This window comes from Schistocerca americana, chromosome 5, assembly GCF_021461395.2.
Source record: "Schistocerca americana isolate TAMUIC-IGC-003095 chromosome 5, iqSchAmer2.1, whole genome shotgun sequence".
Lineage (NCBI taxonomy): Eukaryota > Metazoa > Arthropoda > Insecta > Orthoptera > Acrididae > Schistocerca > Schistocerca americana.
Genome location: NC_060123.1, coordinates 575,889,360 through 575,907,936, shown reverse-complemented (window position 1 = coordinate 575,907,936; position 18,577 = coordinate 575,889,360). Strand labels below are relative to the sequence as shown.

Here is an 18,577-nt window from a genome sequence, read left to right as displayed (position 1 = left end):
CCGAGACATCACCAGAGGCTCTAAACACTCCGTATTTTCTAACTGATACGCCGACCGGCGTACGAACCGAAAGCAAAGAAACAACTTTAATAGGAAAAAGTAGGATTTTAATCAGGCAAGTTACGGTCCTTAGTGCTAAATCAGGTGAATAGTGCCAACTATTCCGCAATACGGACCCCGTAACACAACGCGGCGCAATTTCGCGATCTTAAACCTCTTTTACACGATAGATTTTCTTGTCAGGGTTGACTACTCGAGACAACTGAATCTACTGCAGCGACCTGTGGTTTTATTCCTGTAATGAGTTTCGCTTGTGACGAGTAGTCATTTTCATTTACATGTCAGTGCCAAAATTGCGTCTGTTGTGAGACATGTGTGCTGTGCAGTTTGGAATCTGAACAGTGAAGTCAGGTTATGAAAAAACAGCCCTTTTACGGAAAATATCGAAATATAGAAACAAAATGAAGCAACAAGCAATGGTCATAGAGCTTATTAATGAGCGAAGCAGAATTCTTAGAGGAGATGCTTGTCAAAGGTCGGGTAGTAAATTGTTTACGCTCCTGAGAACTGAGAAATAGGAATAAAAGTGACCGAAACATTTCAAAATATATATATACATTTATTTTCTAGAGAAAATATTTGCTTTCAAACACGTCGAACAATACCTAGAATGCTTTATCATTTGCGTCTTGTTTCCTTTGCTAAATGTAAGTAAATACAAAAATTATTTCAATCAGAAAATAATTCTGACTTTTTCACTCTTGAAACAATTGTCATTTTTACTTGTTTATATATAGTGTGGACTTTTTATCTGTGAACCGTAAATACCTTTTCGTTTTCAGATATTTCATCTCTTATAGAATAACACTAAAAGGAAAAAATACAACGAAAACAAAGCAAACAACGCAATAAAGTTCAAGAACATATGACAGCAAAAAATGAAGAAGTCTTAAGATCGAAATCGCGAGACAAAAGCGAAATAACCGTCAGGATTGTAAACTAGCATAGCTTCTCCAAGAAGGCGCCAACTACAGACTCCAATAGATTAAATGGCACTTTGACGACCTTACTCTTTTGCCTTAAATATCGCCTGATTTTTCTTTTTTCTTTTTGGTTATCAGGTACAAAGGTAATTTCAACACATACTTTCCTCTCATCTGTATTTGTTGGTACTATATTCGCAATTGATTTCTAAGCCTTATACGGCTTCTTCAAACACTTAGGCAAAGGTATCGAAATGGTATGCACAGGCAAGAATATATGGTTGGTACCTCAGCTTTCTCTAATGTAGTAAGTATAAGACTCTCATAAATATATTTGCCGCATTAGAGGTTGCTGTGGCACAGTAACAACGTGCACTTGTGGGTATAAACCAGTTCGATAACAACGCCTAAGTGACTGAAGATGAAGCCGTAAACGCCTTCGACATCAACTGCAAATAAAATCAGCAACAAATATTGCTGACAAGAAAATTATTAGAAATTAGCCATTGTGCTCAATAACAACGTATATCCTGTCTCAATACTATTCAGCTGTTTTTGAAAGTGCATGTGTATTAGACTGTGATGCAGCAAAGTTCAAATATTCTACTAACAAGTAGCGCAGTTTGTTTCCGCTCACATTGTGAAATAACTTTGTCAAAGTTATTTTATGAATGTTTTATAAAATATTTACAATTTACTGGGTTATTTTCATGACTTTTATGAAAGATGGGACGTGATTCTAGCTTTAAAAAAATATTATCATGTTTATTAGTAACCGACAAATTTAGCACTGGTTATGTTAATTTCGTAAGGATCTCATGAGTCAAATTATACTAAAGCAACACGAGCTTCCACGACATAGGCATGACAGATTGAGAATAATGTTCTCGCTTTCCAATGAGCATAATCACATAAAGTAAACTGTACGTTGAAGAAGCTTATTATTATTCTTCTTCTGATGACATTCAACCGAAGACAAATGACAGATGAGAAACTGTTCAGGACGTTACAGTAGGATACAACAGTTCAACTGTTAACTGCATTACGCTGGAAGGAAGTCTTCGCACCTGTAACATAATGCGTAAAATTACAGAAGGCGGAGGAAATGAAAACTAAAACAGTAGTATCCTTTCAGGTGGTAACAGAATGAAAATTGAAGGTCTAGTGACCAGAGAGCGAATTTATATTAGGAAACGCATCCACACAAATCGGTAAAACGGACTGTGTGTGGCACGAGAAACACATCTATTATAACTGGCCATCACTTATACGACAGAACGACACGTAAAGTTGAAATCGTTTGATCAATACAATTGTCGCGCCAACGGCGAAACGAAGCCTGTGTGTGACCTTAATTAATTTCTGTATCCGTACAAAATACTCGTCGCTGATGAAATATAAATATTATCTAGAAAATCAAATATGGTAGGAAAATAAGAAACTGAATAAATTTATATTGGTTAAATAAAAACGGGTTTTATGTCTACTTCTGAGGAGCGATCTAAATTTTATGGGTCTAGGGCAGGCATTGTCACGATTTCTGTTTTCCTTTGCGGCACAACAGCGGAAAGTATACACACTAACTACAAGAGTCAAAGATCAAAATGGGTAAGGTTAATTCATATTTACGTTTTTTTTTAATACGTATGTACCAAATAAATTGACATTTGACCAATCAAACAGAGTTTAAAACTACATATCTGTACATAACAAATATTCGCTAAAAGAAATTTTGAAGCCATTACATTCATTGCTAAAGTTACAAAATAACTATTTCAATTCCGGCAGTTTTTTAACGACAGGCAAAAGTACAATTATTTAAATAGTTTATTAATTATCATTCACAGCCCAATGTCAGTAATTCGGACAGGCTTAGGTAAATGCAAGTTCCAGCAAAGCTTTTGCTGTTAACTCTACAAGGCTGACGTACGTCTTGTATTAAAACGACAAAAAACTGCAAATAATGTTCTACGATGTTTAGTGCACAGTACGCTGGTTTCACATTAACTTAATACACGTTAATAAAATACACCGCAATTTTCGCTAACAGTGGCAAAACATTTACACTGACATTTACAAATTCACTAGAAATCCGGACTGAAGTAAAAAAGAAACACCGTTGACAACTGGATGAAAGAAGAACTAGAATAGCAAGTTACTCAAAATAGCCTTGCAATCAGTTTACCGGCACAAAACTTCGCCCAAATTCGCTTCCAAAGGTCCGTTTATGAATGTTATTCGAAACAGAAGAAAGAGAATATTATTCAGTAGCTACAGAGGATTAGCACCGTAATAGTCAAACTGCTTTTTACACAGGCGCTTCTCATATTCGGAGTTAGCATATTTCCGATTACGCACGCGTTCATCGTTGATTAAAAACACACAGCAAATCCTGACCATATGGGGCTGAAATGCGTTTGGGACAAACTACGGCAAACTCAGGCGATCGCGGTGTCCGTCTGGTAAAATAATATTCACTAGCAGTTGTGCCCACTTAGCTGGTAAAGTGTTCCATTATATGCCGAGGAACAACTTTTTCACCCTTTTTATAGAAGCCAAAACGGTGGGTATATCACAATATCTAATATATTAATTTCAATAGCTGCGAAAAAATATGTATCAACGTTTTCTTCACTCGCGCGAGAATTTCAGCTTAATAGTGTAGCAGGCACTAAAAAAACTTACATACACAAAACCGAACCACAACAACATCATAAAAAAAGATTGCACAACACTGCAGCTTATAATAATCCACACATATACTCCCTTTGCAAGAAGAGCTGTTTGCCCTCATGAACACACGATGAAAACATTAAAAAGGCCGATAAGGTGGTGCTATTGGGGCACATCAGACATAAGTTGTTTCCATAGTAACATAACGTTTCGCGAAACGACGTTAACATAACCACTGTACCAAACATATTTTAAGATGACAGGAAGCGTAATTAAACTGACGAAGACCTGTGACTTCGTAAAGTTAGCTGTGCTACACCGCAGCATCTCGGCCTTCGGTAGACTATTTCTCCACACAATGAAAGTCGCTTCTCTTCACCCGACAGTGAACATTACTACAATAACGACGCCACGTATTGTAGCTGACCGTCTCTTCTAAAACTGACGCAAGAGATACGATACAGGATTTTCTTCGTAGCATTGGGCCATATTTACTGGTACTTTGGTAAGATGTGAACTATATATGAGGTTCTGAGTTCCGACTGATCTGTTTCGAAATGATTTAAGACGGACAGTTGCGTGCCAAACCCAGCCGTATGGGAGCCACTTTAAACGAGTAAGCGCCTTCACACCACACAACCTACCTTATGCCCACGCGCGCACTTACGTAACAGTTTTACGTAACGTTCTTGAGATAGGAGGCGCATCTCCGAAAATTCAGCGCAGAATCTTATAAACAACGTTTCTAAGATAACCTAATCATCTGAGAGGTATCAGAGAACTGAGTAATGTCTTCAGTGAGAAATCGTTTTTCGTGCTTGTACAACTATTAATGGTCATCATCAGTGCAACGTGACGAGTGTAGCGTCATCGGTGCACAGAAATAAACACGCAGTCGCTCGCACTCGACAGCTCAGTATAGTTTGGCATTGACCGGAACAGAACGTCTGAGTCGAGTCACTGACGCGGAGTTCGTGCTGACGCATCGCAACTTCGGACACTCGTACTACGCGCCATTCGATTTTCCGCCGCGTTTGCGCGGCTCATTCACACGCACGGACACAAACAGATACGTTAGCCAGTGGACGACGTCGGCTCACTGGGACATTCCCACAACCCGCATGACGACCTCATTTGCACAACAATACCGGCCGAGAGCTTTTACGAGCGCTGTCTGTCATTCACAACACGGCCATTCACGGCGCAAATTACTCCCGCAGCCCGAACTGCCGCGTTCGCTGCTCGTAATGCTCTTTTCACGGCACAGGAGGCGGAGGCGGCGGCGGCGGCGCACGCTGAGTGGCAAGCAGCTCGCCGGCGCGTACCGGTAGTCGATGACGGCAGGGCGTGCGACCACGGCGCTCATGCTGGCTCCGGCGACGTGGTGTGTCCGCGGCCGCGCTCGCGGCCCAACTGACGCCAGCGCCGCCCGCGCTACGCCGCCGCCGCCCTCACGACCCGCCCATTGGCTGGCCGCCGGCCAGAAGGGGCGGCCCGGAGCGCACCATTGGCCGGCCCGCTAACTGTTTTCCAGCGCGACGCGCATGCGCAAAATTAATCGCGCTGCTCGTTTCCGGGTTGCGTCGCCTGCCGTGCAAATCATCGACGCCAGGACCCTGCCGTCCGCGCGAGTACTATCTACGTCGCATCGCACTCCAGCAGTCCGTCTGTCCGAGACGCCAGTTCGGGGCGTGCTTCCAACGGGTGACATTTAATCGAGACGTATTTTCTCCTGATTTCTACACATCAGTCACCGCCAGGTCCCTGGTTCGATTCCTAGCGACCATCGCCGGATTGTTGTGCCGTTGAGATGTCTGCCACGATGTCCACTCATTGCCGCCAAGTCGTCAGGGAAACTATAAATATTATTTTCTATTTATGCTAATAACGGTACACAAATTGATTTTGGTCTATGATGACCATCTTCAGGCATACGACGAGTATTTTCCTTCCATAACTCTCTACGGTCTTGGAAATTCATATGTTCTACCAAGATGCGCGAGGAATTCACATTCACGACGAAGTTGAATTGCAAAACGCTTTGTCGTGAAATGTAAATTCCTCGCGCATCTTGGGCGAATGTATACGAGTCCAGAACTGTACAGAGATATGGCCATCATAGACCGAAATTAATAAGCTTCTGCAAAATTCTGTGGTTCTTACGGAATAAATAAAAAATAACCGTTCCTTGATCACTGTGAATTTTTCCTGCGACTTTGTCGCAGCTCGTGAAATTAACATCAACACTACAGACACACAGAAAAATAACAAGTCTGACAACAGTTAACCCTAGATTACTAAACCCTCGTAAAATTCACGAATGCAGTTGGCACCAATTCGCGGTTCCCGCTAATCTGGTATTGTCAGTATACAGTGTGAAACAGGGCATTTTGTACTTATTCTGTATGTGGCATACCCTTGGCCACCTTCTAATTATAATTAATTAGTGCATAAACTATAAATTATGACTTCCTTGGAATAAAATATGGAGTACGAGGCTGTACAGTCTCACACCGCTATTTAATGTATCGGCATTACCGACATTACAAGGCAATGCGAGCAAGAAAATCTCTTATGAGATATGCATAGAGTTATTGTCACTAGCTGCAGACGGGGAACGTCCCTGGTTCGATTCGGAACACATACATTGTTTTTCTGGTCTTGCGATTTCTGTGACGATGTCCACTTTGTCTCGTTAGGTCAATAAGTTACCTCTTGAGCAAATAAACATTGGCATAAGCGTTAAAAAGCTTGATTAAATGGAACAAGTGCAGCAATGACTAATTGAAAGGTGAGACAAGGATGTAGACCATCAACCACTACATTTTTTATGCGTATATTGACGAACTCTGTGGCAAAGGAAGCTTAAAGTTAACATCTGGATAAAGTTAATCCCAACAGGAAAGGTACGTTGATAAGGTACTAATTATGGATGACCAGTTAATATATTGACAATGACTAACATTATGCAATACGTCCCTTTCGTTATATGTGGAAGAGCTGTCTTTTGAAAACATCGGAATATGACTCAAAATTTGTCACCGTGGGAAGGCAGTCGCCACTGAATGCATTAGATGAATATCAAATGAAGTGTAGCGCTATACGGAGTAAGTTACGAGATAATGACAGAAAACATTTTAGAAAGTAATGACTTCTCCAGTATTGATTTTCGATAGCGATCGTAGACAATAAATGAAGAGCAGAGACAAAAAATACAGTCAACGGAAATGAATTTATCGGATGGACGATGGGTTATAACCTTAGAAACGAAATGAAGGTTAGTGATACAAAGGCCGCATTAAAACATACTTCAGAAACAGGAGCAGTTCGGAGAATGCTAGCAACATATTGAAAGAACGATCGATCAGTAAGTAATAAACGTAGGCCACATAGAGTAAATAGTGGTAATTCCACAAAAAGATGGCTAAAATGAGAACAGGAATGGTCTTTAGTCACGGGAAGAAGCACAGAGGTAGTATCGAGGTGAAAGGTTGGACTACGCTGCAAGTAATTCGATACTTATTTGGTCGTCGTCTCAAAGTTGGCAATGCACACCCATCTGGACCTCAACACATAGTGTAACAGTCACCTTTGTTCGTAACCACAAATACGTATCATATTCTATATCAACACACTGTGATAGTTAAGGCTTTGGTTTCATTTTTCGAAACAGCAGGTATCAAAACAACTTTTGACGGTATCGACTTAAGTTTCCTGCAGTTCACTTAAATCGTTTTATGCGAATGCCTGGATAATTCCAAAAACATAACCATGTACATGCTTGTGTGTTCCGGCTCTATTGACTCACATGTCGATAGGGTGCTCACGTCCGACGTTAACGTTTCCTTGTTTCCATATAAGAAATAATCATGTGTTTAATCTATCTACTGCTGTATATCTTAATCAATGTTCACTTGGAAGGAAGCTAATGGCTTCCTCCTTACATTTATCGGCCACATACCCACTAATAAATTCATCACCTACAAGGGACAGCATATAAAAGGCAGGAAAAACAGTAATGAGACCAGAATGACTTTCTTATACCAACAGCTGCGTAGGTTGCATGAAAAAGCGGCTGCCCATGAGTCCGAAGTCAATCAGATTCCCTAGAATGATTTCATAGAAATAATTAAACGGGATCTTTCTCAAAACTTACTGTACTTTGAAAGAGCCGTTCTTTCAAACAAATATCTCTGGTGTCCTATATAGATTTCCTGAATAGGACGCACAACTTCCCGTGACGGAAACCACCGAACTTTCAAAAAGTGTCTCTTCATCCACTTGTTCAATCAAAAAATGTTTCATTTAAATTAAGCTACAGCTACATGTTGAACTGCCGTAAACCAAATCGGGTTATAAAATTTGTCCTGATTTAATCTATTAAGAAATTCAGCACTTAATTTTATATGAGCTTTCTATAGTAATACTGCTGCGGCAAGACAGTGTGATGTAGGTGTAAATTTGTACCAGAATATGGGGATTCAATAAATGCAGCAGAGATCTCATGTAATACTAGTTGTTTATGTCCACAAGTAGATGATCAAGGGAAACCTTAAATCACTGGAAATTCCTAACATTGCTCGATCTGCTTTTCCATCTTGATTCTTTATTGATCCACTATAGATCCTCGCGGGTACCGGTGTTCGCCATCGAATCACTCGTGGCATTGAAGTAAAGCTGCAGCGTTGGATTATTGATCATAGTGAGCAAAATGACAGATCTGGTTGCTCAAAATCTCTTACATTCGACGATAAGGTAGTAGAAGAGATAATTTGTAAACTTCTATTGTTTCTCAGCTAACGATGGTTCCATTATTATTATTATTATTATAATCAAGATCATGCCATTTACTTGTGGTTTTTTCCTAATGTCAATAATTGAGCCACACGCCGTATCAGCACGGTATAGAATAGGCGTGCATTGAGTGTTCTCTTGCTTTCAAGGAGGGAAAATCTCGCATACCATATCTTTGTGTTAAATAACTATCTGTGCAATTTATACCATTAAGTGACAGGACACCAAAAAACCGCTAGGACTACAGGCTTGGGCTGGCTGTGTTCACCGGGTAGCCTACACAGATTGCAGTCAGGCGCACGCAGTGCCCGCAAAACTCATGAGTGAATTTTATAACAAGTTTGTTGCGCTTAACACAGTCCCACGAATCCTAAACCGAGATGATCGCGCACGCCTTCATTCTAGATTCACGATGAACAAATAAATTAAGTAAGGTAAATAAATTCCCACAATATACCAATACACGGGACTAAATTAGCGTCTGCATATCCACACACGTCTCTTAATTTATTTAAAAGCATCATTGAACACACTCTCAGGCGACCATAAAACAATCACAGCATAGCCGTCTAAGAGAATTAACAACAAACATCCCCTAAGCATACAGAACTACGCTGAAAAAAGGACATGGTAGCTTGTGGGAATGCTATAAAGGTATTGTCCGAAAAAAAAATAAAGAATTAGTGTATGTTGTATAAGCGGCAACAATTTTACAACACTTGATATACGAAAATTATGGGGGACACAAACAGAGAATGAGATTTCAGCAAACTTCACTATTTAAAAGGTCTGATACGCGATGAAAAATAAAGTAAAAGCTTATTCATTTATTGTTCCTATCTGAGATAATGACAAGGAATAGTAATTATTCTCCTTGCTGTCAAAGAACGAATAAGAGAGGCATCATTACTTTGGTCGTGGGCACTAAATTTTGGTGACAGCAAAAGGGTACTCCCATGTCGTCACAGGATCGGTTAAGAAGCGACAGCACGTGGTGTGGCATTAACGTAAAGCTGTGCAACAGCGTGAGAAGTTCCTAAAATCCCATTCAATGACGTATCGTCAGTGACATTGATTATCTGCACACTTCATATCGCGAAGCTAGGGAGGCTATATTTCTCTGGCTAAGGAATCGGCAGCTGCCAGCGGCACTGTACATAGCCTCAAAGCGACTGCTTCGCACGGCTTGTGCTGCCACCTGGCGGAAGGGCGCCGAACACTCGCCACCCTGTTACGTAAAGGCCCGCCCCGGAAGAAACTGCGCGGCTTAGCAACTGCCTGTCATTTCTCGCACAAAAACTTCTTATTGCCCAAACGCCGTAACTACATATCCGACGATAAATAAAAGCAGAAGGAAGAAACTACGGGACATCATACTTTGAAAACACTAGAAGTGTTGCAATTTTCAAATGAATTGTTCTACAGGCAACGCGGAAGTGGACTTGTAACAGAGACAAGAACATATACTGAACTGAGATGGCAGAGAGCAGCGCAAATGGATTAATCGAAGATGTGTCACCTGAGCATGGAGATCAGTTTCCTAAATAAAATGTAAGAAAAAATTTTAAAAATAATAAAAATTAGTTTTAGACGTGCATAAAAATTTATTTCATGTTTTCTGTCCTCTAGTTATTTTGAAAGGCTTGTTGTTGTTGTGGTCTTCAGGCAGCTCTCCACACTACTTGCAAGCCTCTTCATCTACGTATAGCTATTTCAGTCTATATCCTTTTGAACCCATTTAGCGTGTTAATGTCTTGGTCTCCTTCTACAATTTTTTACCCTCGCTCCCCACTGTCCCCCACACGCAAATACACAAGTCCCTCCAATACTAAATTGTTGATCCCTTGATATCTCAGAATATGTCCTATCAACCGACCCCCTTGTTTAATAAAATAATGTCACAAATTTCTTTTCTCCGTAGATCTTCTCAGTACCTCCTTAATTTTTATATGGTTTACCCATCTGATGTTCTGCGTCTTTCTGTAGTATCAGACTACGAAAGCTTCTATTCACCTCTTACATGAACAGTTTATTCTCCATGCTTCACTTCCAGACGAGGCTACACTGCAGACAAATACCTACAGAAAAGATTTCCTAACATATAAATCTATATTAGATTTCAACAAGTTTCTTTTTTTGTAGAAACTCTTTTCTTACCACTACGAGTCTGCATTTTATTTCCTCTCTTCTTCGGTCGTCACCAGTTATGTTACTGCCTAAATATCAGAATTCATGTGCTACCCTTAGTATCTCGTTTCCTGACCTAATTACCCGAGCATCGTCTAATATAATTCGACTACACGCCATTACTCTTGTTTCGTTTATCTTAATCTTCATCTTGTATAATTGATGTAAAGCGATTGTCGAACCAGAACGATTAACTGTATGTGGCGTCACTGACGGAACTCTGAGTTTCGAATCTTAAGCGTGAATTCGTGGACTACATGTAACTAATAAGAAGAGGAATATTTATTAAACAAGGACAATTTGCTCACTTTCGATTATAAATAAGAAAAAAAACTACAAAAAATATATTCTATGACGAAAGAGGAAGGTGCATCATAGCAAAACAGCTCATGTACCTGCACTTTTCCGGCAACACTATTGTAGCTGTTTGGCAGGGCATTAATGGTTCACACGTAAGTGGACAGTCCATTGATTCCTGAATGGCGTCAGTAAATGCTTCTGTTCGTCGTTGGTGAAACAAGGTGGCAAGACAGCCCGCAACAACACCGAAGCATGCACAATAACAAGCCATCAATCACGTCGCGAAAAATCAGAAATCGTAGTAACACCAGTGCTTATTAGAAAGCAAACACGTCATGGTTTTCACCCGCCTCTTTCATTGTTCTGATCATTCAAACACTGTTATACACATGAGCGGAACGTGCGCTAATTCTCCCCACGCCATCACTGCTGTAGTTTCCCTCGCACGTTTTACGAAAAGCTCTACTAGAGAACACCCTAGGCATCTGATTATATCAACAGGAAGTACATCAAGTAGCGAAACATTCCGGAATAGTGACAGTTTTATGTCTGAAGTCGGCCCAATTTTGAAGGCAATCACGGGATCAGGGAATAGCGTTAAAGGCAACAAGGTGATCAAAAACGCAAAAAACTGTATTCTATTTAGCATGATGTACAAAAAATATTCTAGGAAGTTTGGAAAAATGTGGTATTTTATCTATCGAGAATTGTCTTGCTGGCAACGCGATAAAACTGGTGATTGAAGTGATACTATAACCAGCGCGTTTCGATTAAACGGCTAGAGAGATACTCAGAAACTCATGATACCATTGTCGCAGACAACAGATATGTATTAATGGTTTCCTTCTCTGAAGCAGTTGTGGCGGTCGTACGGGAAAAAGACGATGGTCATCCTTTCGCATATGTCTAATCTCGCTGTTTGCTTTGAGGTCCTTATGAGTATCACCTAACAGAGCCAGCACATCATCCTAAACTTGCGTCATCGAGTCAGTTGACAATGCTCAGAAATGTCTGCTTGGTTGTACGGAAACAAGCAATAGATACAACATCCGCGGGTTGCAGGACGTCTAATCGTAATGCAGCTGGGCGGTGGTACTTTTTGTTATGGTGAGTACGCTCTGTTCGCTAGCTTCTCCTGTTTAGGATCAGATGACCATCATGGGTGCTTTGAATGAGCAGGGAAGAAACACATAAATGGCCAACAAATAGCAGTGAAATTCAGTACAAGAATGATGTGGACATTACGAAAAGATTTTTCTCTAAAGATTCCATCTCCCAAGATCAATGAATAAAGCCGTTACATCTCCTCATACACATCTCGCGGTTGATGACAGAATTGAGAAATTGAAGAAGTATGAACACGTGTCAGAGTCCTTTTCATGCGTGCGTACGTAAACATATTACGAACCGACATTCGTTATGCTGAGATACTCTAAAGCCCCCGCCACAAGAGCAAATGCAAAAGCACAAGAGATTCGGGCGAGAAAGACGGATTTTTTTTTAAAGCTGACATTTGTATCTCGCATCAACGTGATCAGTAAAACGATTTTAAACTGTCTCGGAAACAGCTTCTCGTAATTTGCCATCAGCACTTTGCGCGCGAAAAGTTTCCCGCCTACGACCACTAGAACAGCTATACTGAATAAATTGCTCATTTATAAGGCTAGAGCTAAGTTTTTCATACCAAACGGCTTGACATGCTAGTGGGCTTTATTAAAAGACATGTATTCACAACTTAGTGTCACTGAGAAGCAATACATTCTCAACATCGTTGCGATGAACACTAAAACACTAACTTCACCAACGTAACAGACGGGACAATGAAAACGTTTTAGGCACACAAGAAATCTGCAATTTTGTGACGTCAGCAGTCACATTCCAAACCGCAAAAAAATATTGTTCGCAAGAAAGTAATGAACTACTGAACGAAACTAGCTGCTGTTAGCAATTGTTTTTAAGCATTTATTTATGTACCACCCTACTTTCGAAATCTCTCCGTCTTCAGTGGAGACGTACACTTATTATGTCGTAACATTTCCATGTTTATGAGGCTTGCTCGTGAGAAAGAGTTACGGTAATTGTGAAAATATTTTTAAGATAAATCATCAAATCCCTCGTCAGTTTTTGTTTGACACATCGATAACAACAATACGCAAATATGAGACGGCTGAACAAAAATTTGTGTGTTTCGATGATGAGTGAAGATGTTGTCGCTGAGGATAAGAAAGCTCAAAACCGGTGATGTTTCTTATTGATCACCTGTTTCGAAATGTCAGTGGGATCTATTGAGACTTCAACAATAGAATTCGATTCCCAAGACTCTGTAAATGTCGTTGCCTAATACACGCTATCGGCATTGTTGCGACGAGCACTAGAAAATCGGCGTTACCACTTCACACAGTCAGACGATCAGTACGTTTTAGGCAAACGAGAAATTTGCAGTTGTGGGACACAACCAAATATGCACAAAAAAACCGATGACATATTGGACGAAATAAACAACAGCTAGGCACGATTTTTTGCCATTTATTGATACAGCACACTAGTTTTGTCATTTCTCATTTCTTCATTGGAGGCAAATATTTTACGTCTATAAATTTCGATTTTTGTGAGACTGTATCTTGGAAAAGAGCGGCAATGATTATATTGGAATTTTTCTGATACAACTTGGTCGTCACTTGTGTCGTTGATGGCGATATACAATACACAGACGTGAAGGTGCTGCACAAAAATGTAAATGTTTCGATATTAAATACCCGTATCCCCACTGAAGATTAGAGAGCTCAATTGTTATTAGTCATCTAAATAAATGGCTAAAAACGTTAAAATTAGTCGACTTCACATCTAGTCACGTGGCGTTTCTAGTTACGCAGCGATTCACACACATCAGGGATACAGTATCGAGCCTGCTGGAAACACAAGAGCGCACCTCGTCCATCACATAGGATCGGCAAATAAATTACACAGTCGGCTCTTCTCTCCTGCACGTGTCGACACACGGAAAACGACTTGGCGTCGACGGCTGGCTGTTCCCGGCGCCACGACTTACCACAGGTGGCGGTACAGATGGTTGGGGTACATAGCGGGCACGGTGTGATCTCAGCGGTCTACAGAGCGGTGGTCAGCCGCGTGCAGGCTCGAGCGCCCGAGTCCATGTCGCCGCCGGGCCGCGTCCCACGCTCCTGCCGCCGCCGCACTCGCTGTATCGCCCCGTGCTCCGGGCTCCGCTCGCATTCGCAGCACACAAACACTCGCGCTGGAAATCGTTCGCACTGGTCACTCGCGGGTCCGACTTGTTGCGGCTGAAACGCGCACTCGCCCACGTGTTGCTGCTCCGGTCGTCACTGAAGAGACTGCGCGGTCCAGCCGAGTGGCGTGCCGTCACGTGGGCACGAGTGGATGTGGTGCGTACGCGGAAGTGCGTGTCGCCGGGTGCGTGTCCACGTGAGCGCCGGCAGAGCGTGTGACTCGGCTGGTCGTGGGGCTTGCACTGGCCCCGCTAGCCCGGCCGGCGCCGCTACGTGCGGTCTGCAGGGCCGAGGGGGGGGGGGGGGGACCTACCTGGGGGTCACCGCGGCCCGGCCAGCGGCGACACCACCCTATTCACTCTGCCCCCCCCCCCCCCCCACTGCCGACCCTGCCCGTGTCCATCTTCTTCTCTAACCAACCCCCACCTCCTCCATATTGCCCCCCTCCTGTCTCCACTTCCTACTCTTCGGCGCGCGATATCACTGAGCTCGACCGGCCGGCAAAAACACAGCAGCGCATAAATTACCACTTGTCACGATGGGCATTCGCCCCCCCTCCCCCCATAGCCCACCAAGCCGCACTATGCGAGGAAATAGCCGCTGCACCCCTTGTTGCATGCTAGTGTGGCGGGGTAGGGGGGGGGGGTGAGGGAAGAAGCCGGGAAAACCCACGTCGGCTCATCCACAGCCTGGAACCGGAGACCATCAGGAATCACATTCATCCTTCTAAGAAGTGCCGCTTCTCTACAGGGCCCTGATCACTACCAGCGGAAATGAAGCTATGAGCAGTAGCCCCAACTCTTCCCTTCCCCTATCTTTTATATCTCCTTTCCTTACCCACGAAGTCTTAAACATCGCTGTTTTATTAATTACGAACAACTTCAGTTGGAAAGACCACATAGATAACATTGTGGGGAAGGCGAGCCAAAGGTTGCGTTTCATTGGCAGGACACTTAGAAGATGCAACAAGTCCACTAAAGAGACAGCTTACACTACACTCGTTCGTCCTCTGTTAGAATATTGCTGCGCGGTGTGGGATCCTTACCAGGTGGGATTGACGGAGGCATCGAAAGGGTGCAAAAAAAGGCAGCTCGTTTTGTATTATCACGTAATAGGGGAGAGAGTGTGGCAGATATGATACGCGAGTTGGGATGGAAGTCATTAAAGCAAAGAAGTTTTTCGTCGCTGCGAGATCTATTTACGAAACTTTCTCTTCCAAATGCGAAAATATTTTGTTGAGCCCAACCTACATAGGTAGGAATGATCATCAAAATAGAATAAGAGAAATCAGAGCTCGAACAGAAAGGTTTAGTTGTTCGTTTTCCCCGCGCGCTGTTCGGGAGTGGAATGGTAGAGAGATAGTATGATTGAGGTTCGATGAACCCTCTGCCAAGCACTTAAATGTGAACTGTAGAGTAATCATGTAGATGTAGATGTAGAAATGCAACAGGAATGACTAGCGTATTTGACGACTACTTCGCATAATTGACCCAATATTTCTCCATAAGCTTCCCAATATTAGGAGTGTTATCTGTCACTTACCACTTCTCTCTGTGGCGGTATTCGTTACGTTTAAAAAGGTCGAGCTTCTCTGTGGTTCGGAGTCGGCGTTAAACCGTACATCGTCCAGGAAGGGGCTGGGAGAGTTCATTAGTCGGAGGCAGGTAACGACATACCACCTCCTAGCACAGCACTGTATTGAAACTAATCTTCTTGCTGATGACAACTTTGCCTTAGGCAGTTTAGAAACTAAATCCAGAAGACAACACGCATTTCTCACGAAAGTTTAAATAATTCTCCCATGACAATGCGTGTAATAGTCCACAAAAAATATTTCACACCTATCAAGAAAATCTGAGACGACGTTGTGATAAATATATATGAATGTCATCGTAAACGGTGAATAAAACTTATTCTTTACGCTGCAGTAGGATGACGTAAATTTTTCCATGTGAAATTTGACTCAGTAACTAAATAGCTAGTTCTAGAAAAGTGAACAGTACCGCACACAATTATTTTGAATGGTTGTGCTGTTCCTTCCTCACTGTCACGCATCTTCTCCTACTGACACAATGCTTTTTGCGTACATTATTACCTAAGAACGGTAAAGCAGATTTCGTTAAAGTTTCCGAGCCTGGCATAATTGATAGAAGATTCCACTCTTCTAAGCAAAAATTTCGGCGCCTAATCTGTTAGTACTTGCTTGGCGCTGCAAATTCAGCCTCAGATGTGGAAACCACTGCTCGCACCACCAGACAAGGATGGATAGATTTGTCTTGGAAATGTTTTCAGAATAATGTATGGACTCGTTAGCGCATCAGCGCCATAGGAAATATGTCTTTTAAGAAAGGATGGTGTTAAAAATCCCGACGAGGCTACTGAAGTCGTCAGTATTATCCACGGATGGAGTAGGAACCATCTCGAGTGAAACCGCAGACATCCTAAAGCCCACTGTTGTGTCAGGATTATGTCTTAAATATTACAACATATCGTTAGATCATTACCCGAACACCTATAGGTGTCAGAAAATCGCCCAGAACATTGTGACGAAACGCAGAAAATATTCGCAGGTAATAGAACGCCCTAGCTCACCCGCCATCGTTATGGGACGGTCTGGAGTATTGTTAGAACTCCCCAAAAGATCTAATGTCGTTTTGAAATTCTACTTCGCTCACAAGGTTTCTCAGAAAATTGCTGTTTTAGCGGAACGAATTCCACTGGTGGATACGGCAACATTGTTGTGTTGGGTGCTGTGAACACATTAGGATTGATACTACATTTCGTATGCTTTATGTCCAGTATAAAAAGTGAACGTGGTAACGCTTAAGTGTATGTAAATTACGTAAGGACAGAGTAAACCAAGCTTCGGTGGAAGCTGTGATGAGTGACGATGTGTTCCTGCCTTTGACATGTTAATTGTGGCGGTCAGCAAAACGGCTCAACAAACCATTTACAGTCGCATATCTGTCGATAGAGAGTGTTTTTGCGATTCTGGCCACGTAGTACTGAGCTCCCAAGATGTACAGAGATTTTTACGAAAATCAGACTTCTGCTGTAGTAAACCACGTCGACTGAGTGAAAAGTATTGCAGTATTTCTTCTGACATCCGCCAACACCTGTAGTTACTTTCTGATAAATTTGTTCTCGTGCTCGAACGCGTGGTCGCGAGTCGTCGCGTGAAGAGGAGCGCCAGTGCGATAGTAACAAACGTCGAAGTGGCGCGAATCGCAATCCTTCTGGAAAACGCAGGCAGGAAATACACAAAATCTCATTCAAGCTAAGGGCTCATCATGCTAGGTTTTTATTTCAGGGGAGGAGATGGCTAACTGCGTGCAGGTACCTGACGCTGGCGTGTTTTGCCGGCTATTCCGCACCGGCTGAATACGTGACAGACTGGGGGAACACAAACTTCCTCCCGTGGCACTGCAGTCTCGATCACCGGTTAGCACTGTCAGGTAGGCGGCACATACACAAACACACACTGCGCGCGGGCGGGACACACGCCGGCGTCGCGTCACGTTGTTGTGTTGCGGTCAGCCTGCGGCGGTCCAGACGTCAGGAGCGATGCGCACAGCGACGAAAGCGCGTGCGCACTGGACGCCCGGCGCGAGGTGCGCGCCGACCCGGGCCCCCGTGCTGCCGCCTGGCGGCGCGCGAGCCGAAACTTCACCCCCCACCACCGCCGCCGCGGCCAGTCTGGACACGGTTGACACTGGGCGGGCGAGTTAACTGTAAGCCGGCCGCTCCCTCCGCTATCTGTCGCGCGTCTTCCGCCAGAGCCACTTGGCCGCTGCTTCCTACCCCCTAGCAGGACACTGCACACAGTGATCGGTTTTACACCTGCTCTAGCATGCGCGGATCCTAGGGGGGGTGGAGCAAGTCACGGACCCCATCACCCCCACAAAAAAACTCATGTAGAAAAACGATAATACAGGGTGTCAGAAAAGTCTTTCCCTGATTACATAAATTGATAACTCAGGCTAGAAGTAAGATACGAATATGAAACTGGTGTCTAATTGTTTACAAACTATCAAAGTTTTTTTCACACATCAGTAAACTTCCACATGAGCGCCCTTGGTAGCACGTAGCACATCTAGGCGATATTCAATTTCCTCCCACACATTAGCCAACATCACTGGAGGGATCGATTCAACGACTGTGGTTATCCGTTGCCGCAGGGTTTCAAGATCTGGTACATGTGTTCGGTAGACCTCGTCCTTGACATAAAAGAAGTCTAATGGGGTTATGTCAGGATAGCGTGGAGGCCAAACCGTTGGCCCATCACGACCAATCCATCGCCCAGGAAAGGTCATATGGAGATAGGCACGGACGTCCAAACCCCAATGAGGCGGTGCACCGTCTGGCTGAAACAAGACATCGGGGTGATACTGA

The 18,577-nt window shown here is 43.0% G+C and overlaps 1 protein-coding gene across 9 annotated transcripts in view; it reads right to left on the bottom strand.

The window, feature by feature from the left end:
- Positions 1 to 17,766, bottom strand: part of LOC124616074 (protein grainyhead) — a 325,732-nt gene extending 307,966 nt beyond the window's left edge. For 7 of the 9 annotated variants that reach the window (XM_047144310.1, XM_047144319.1, XM_047144318.1 and 4 more), the window contains exon 1: positions 4,982 to 5,064. In XM_047144310.1, coding sequence (XP_047000266.1) covers positions 4,982 to 5,022 — 41 coding nt within the window. In that variant the 5' untranslated portion in view covers positions 5,023 to 5,064. Of the gene's footprint in view, positions 1 to 4,981; positions 5,065 to 13,986; positions 14,421 to 17,525 lie in introns of those variants that run through there. The other 2 variants (XM_047144317.1, XM_047144313.1) reach the window with 2 other exon arrangements.
- Between the last annotated feature and the right edge of the window lie 811 nt (positions 17,767 to 18,577).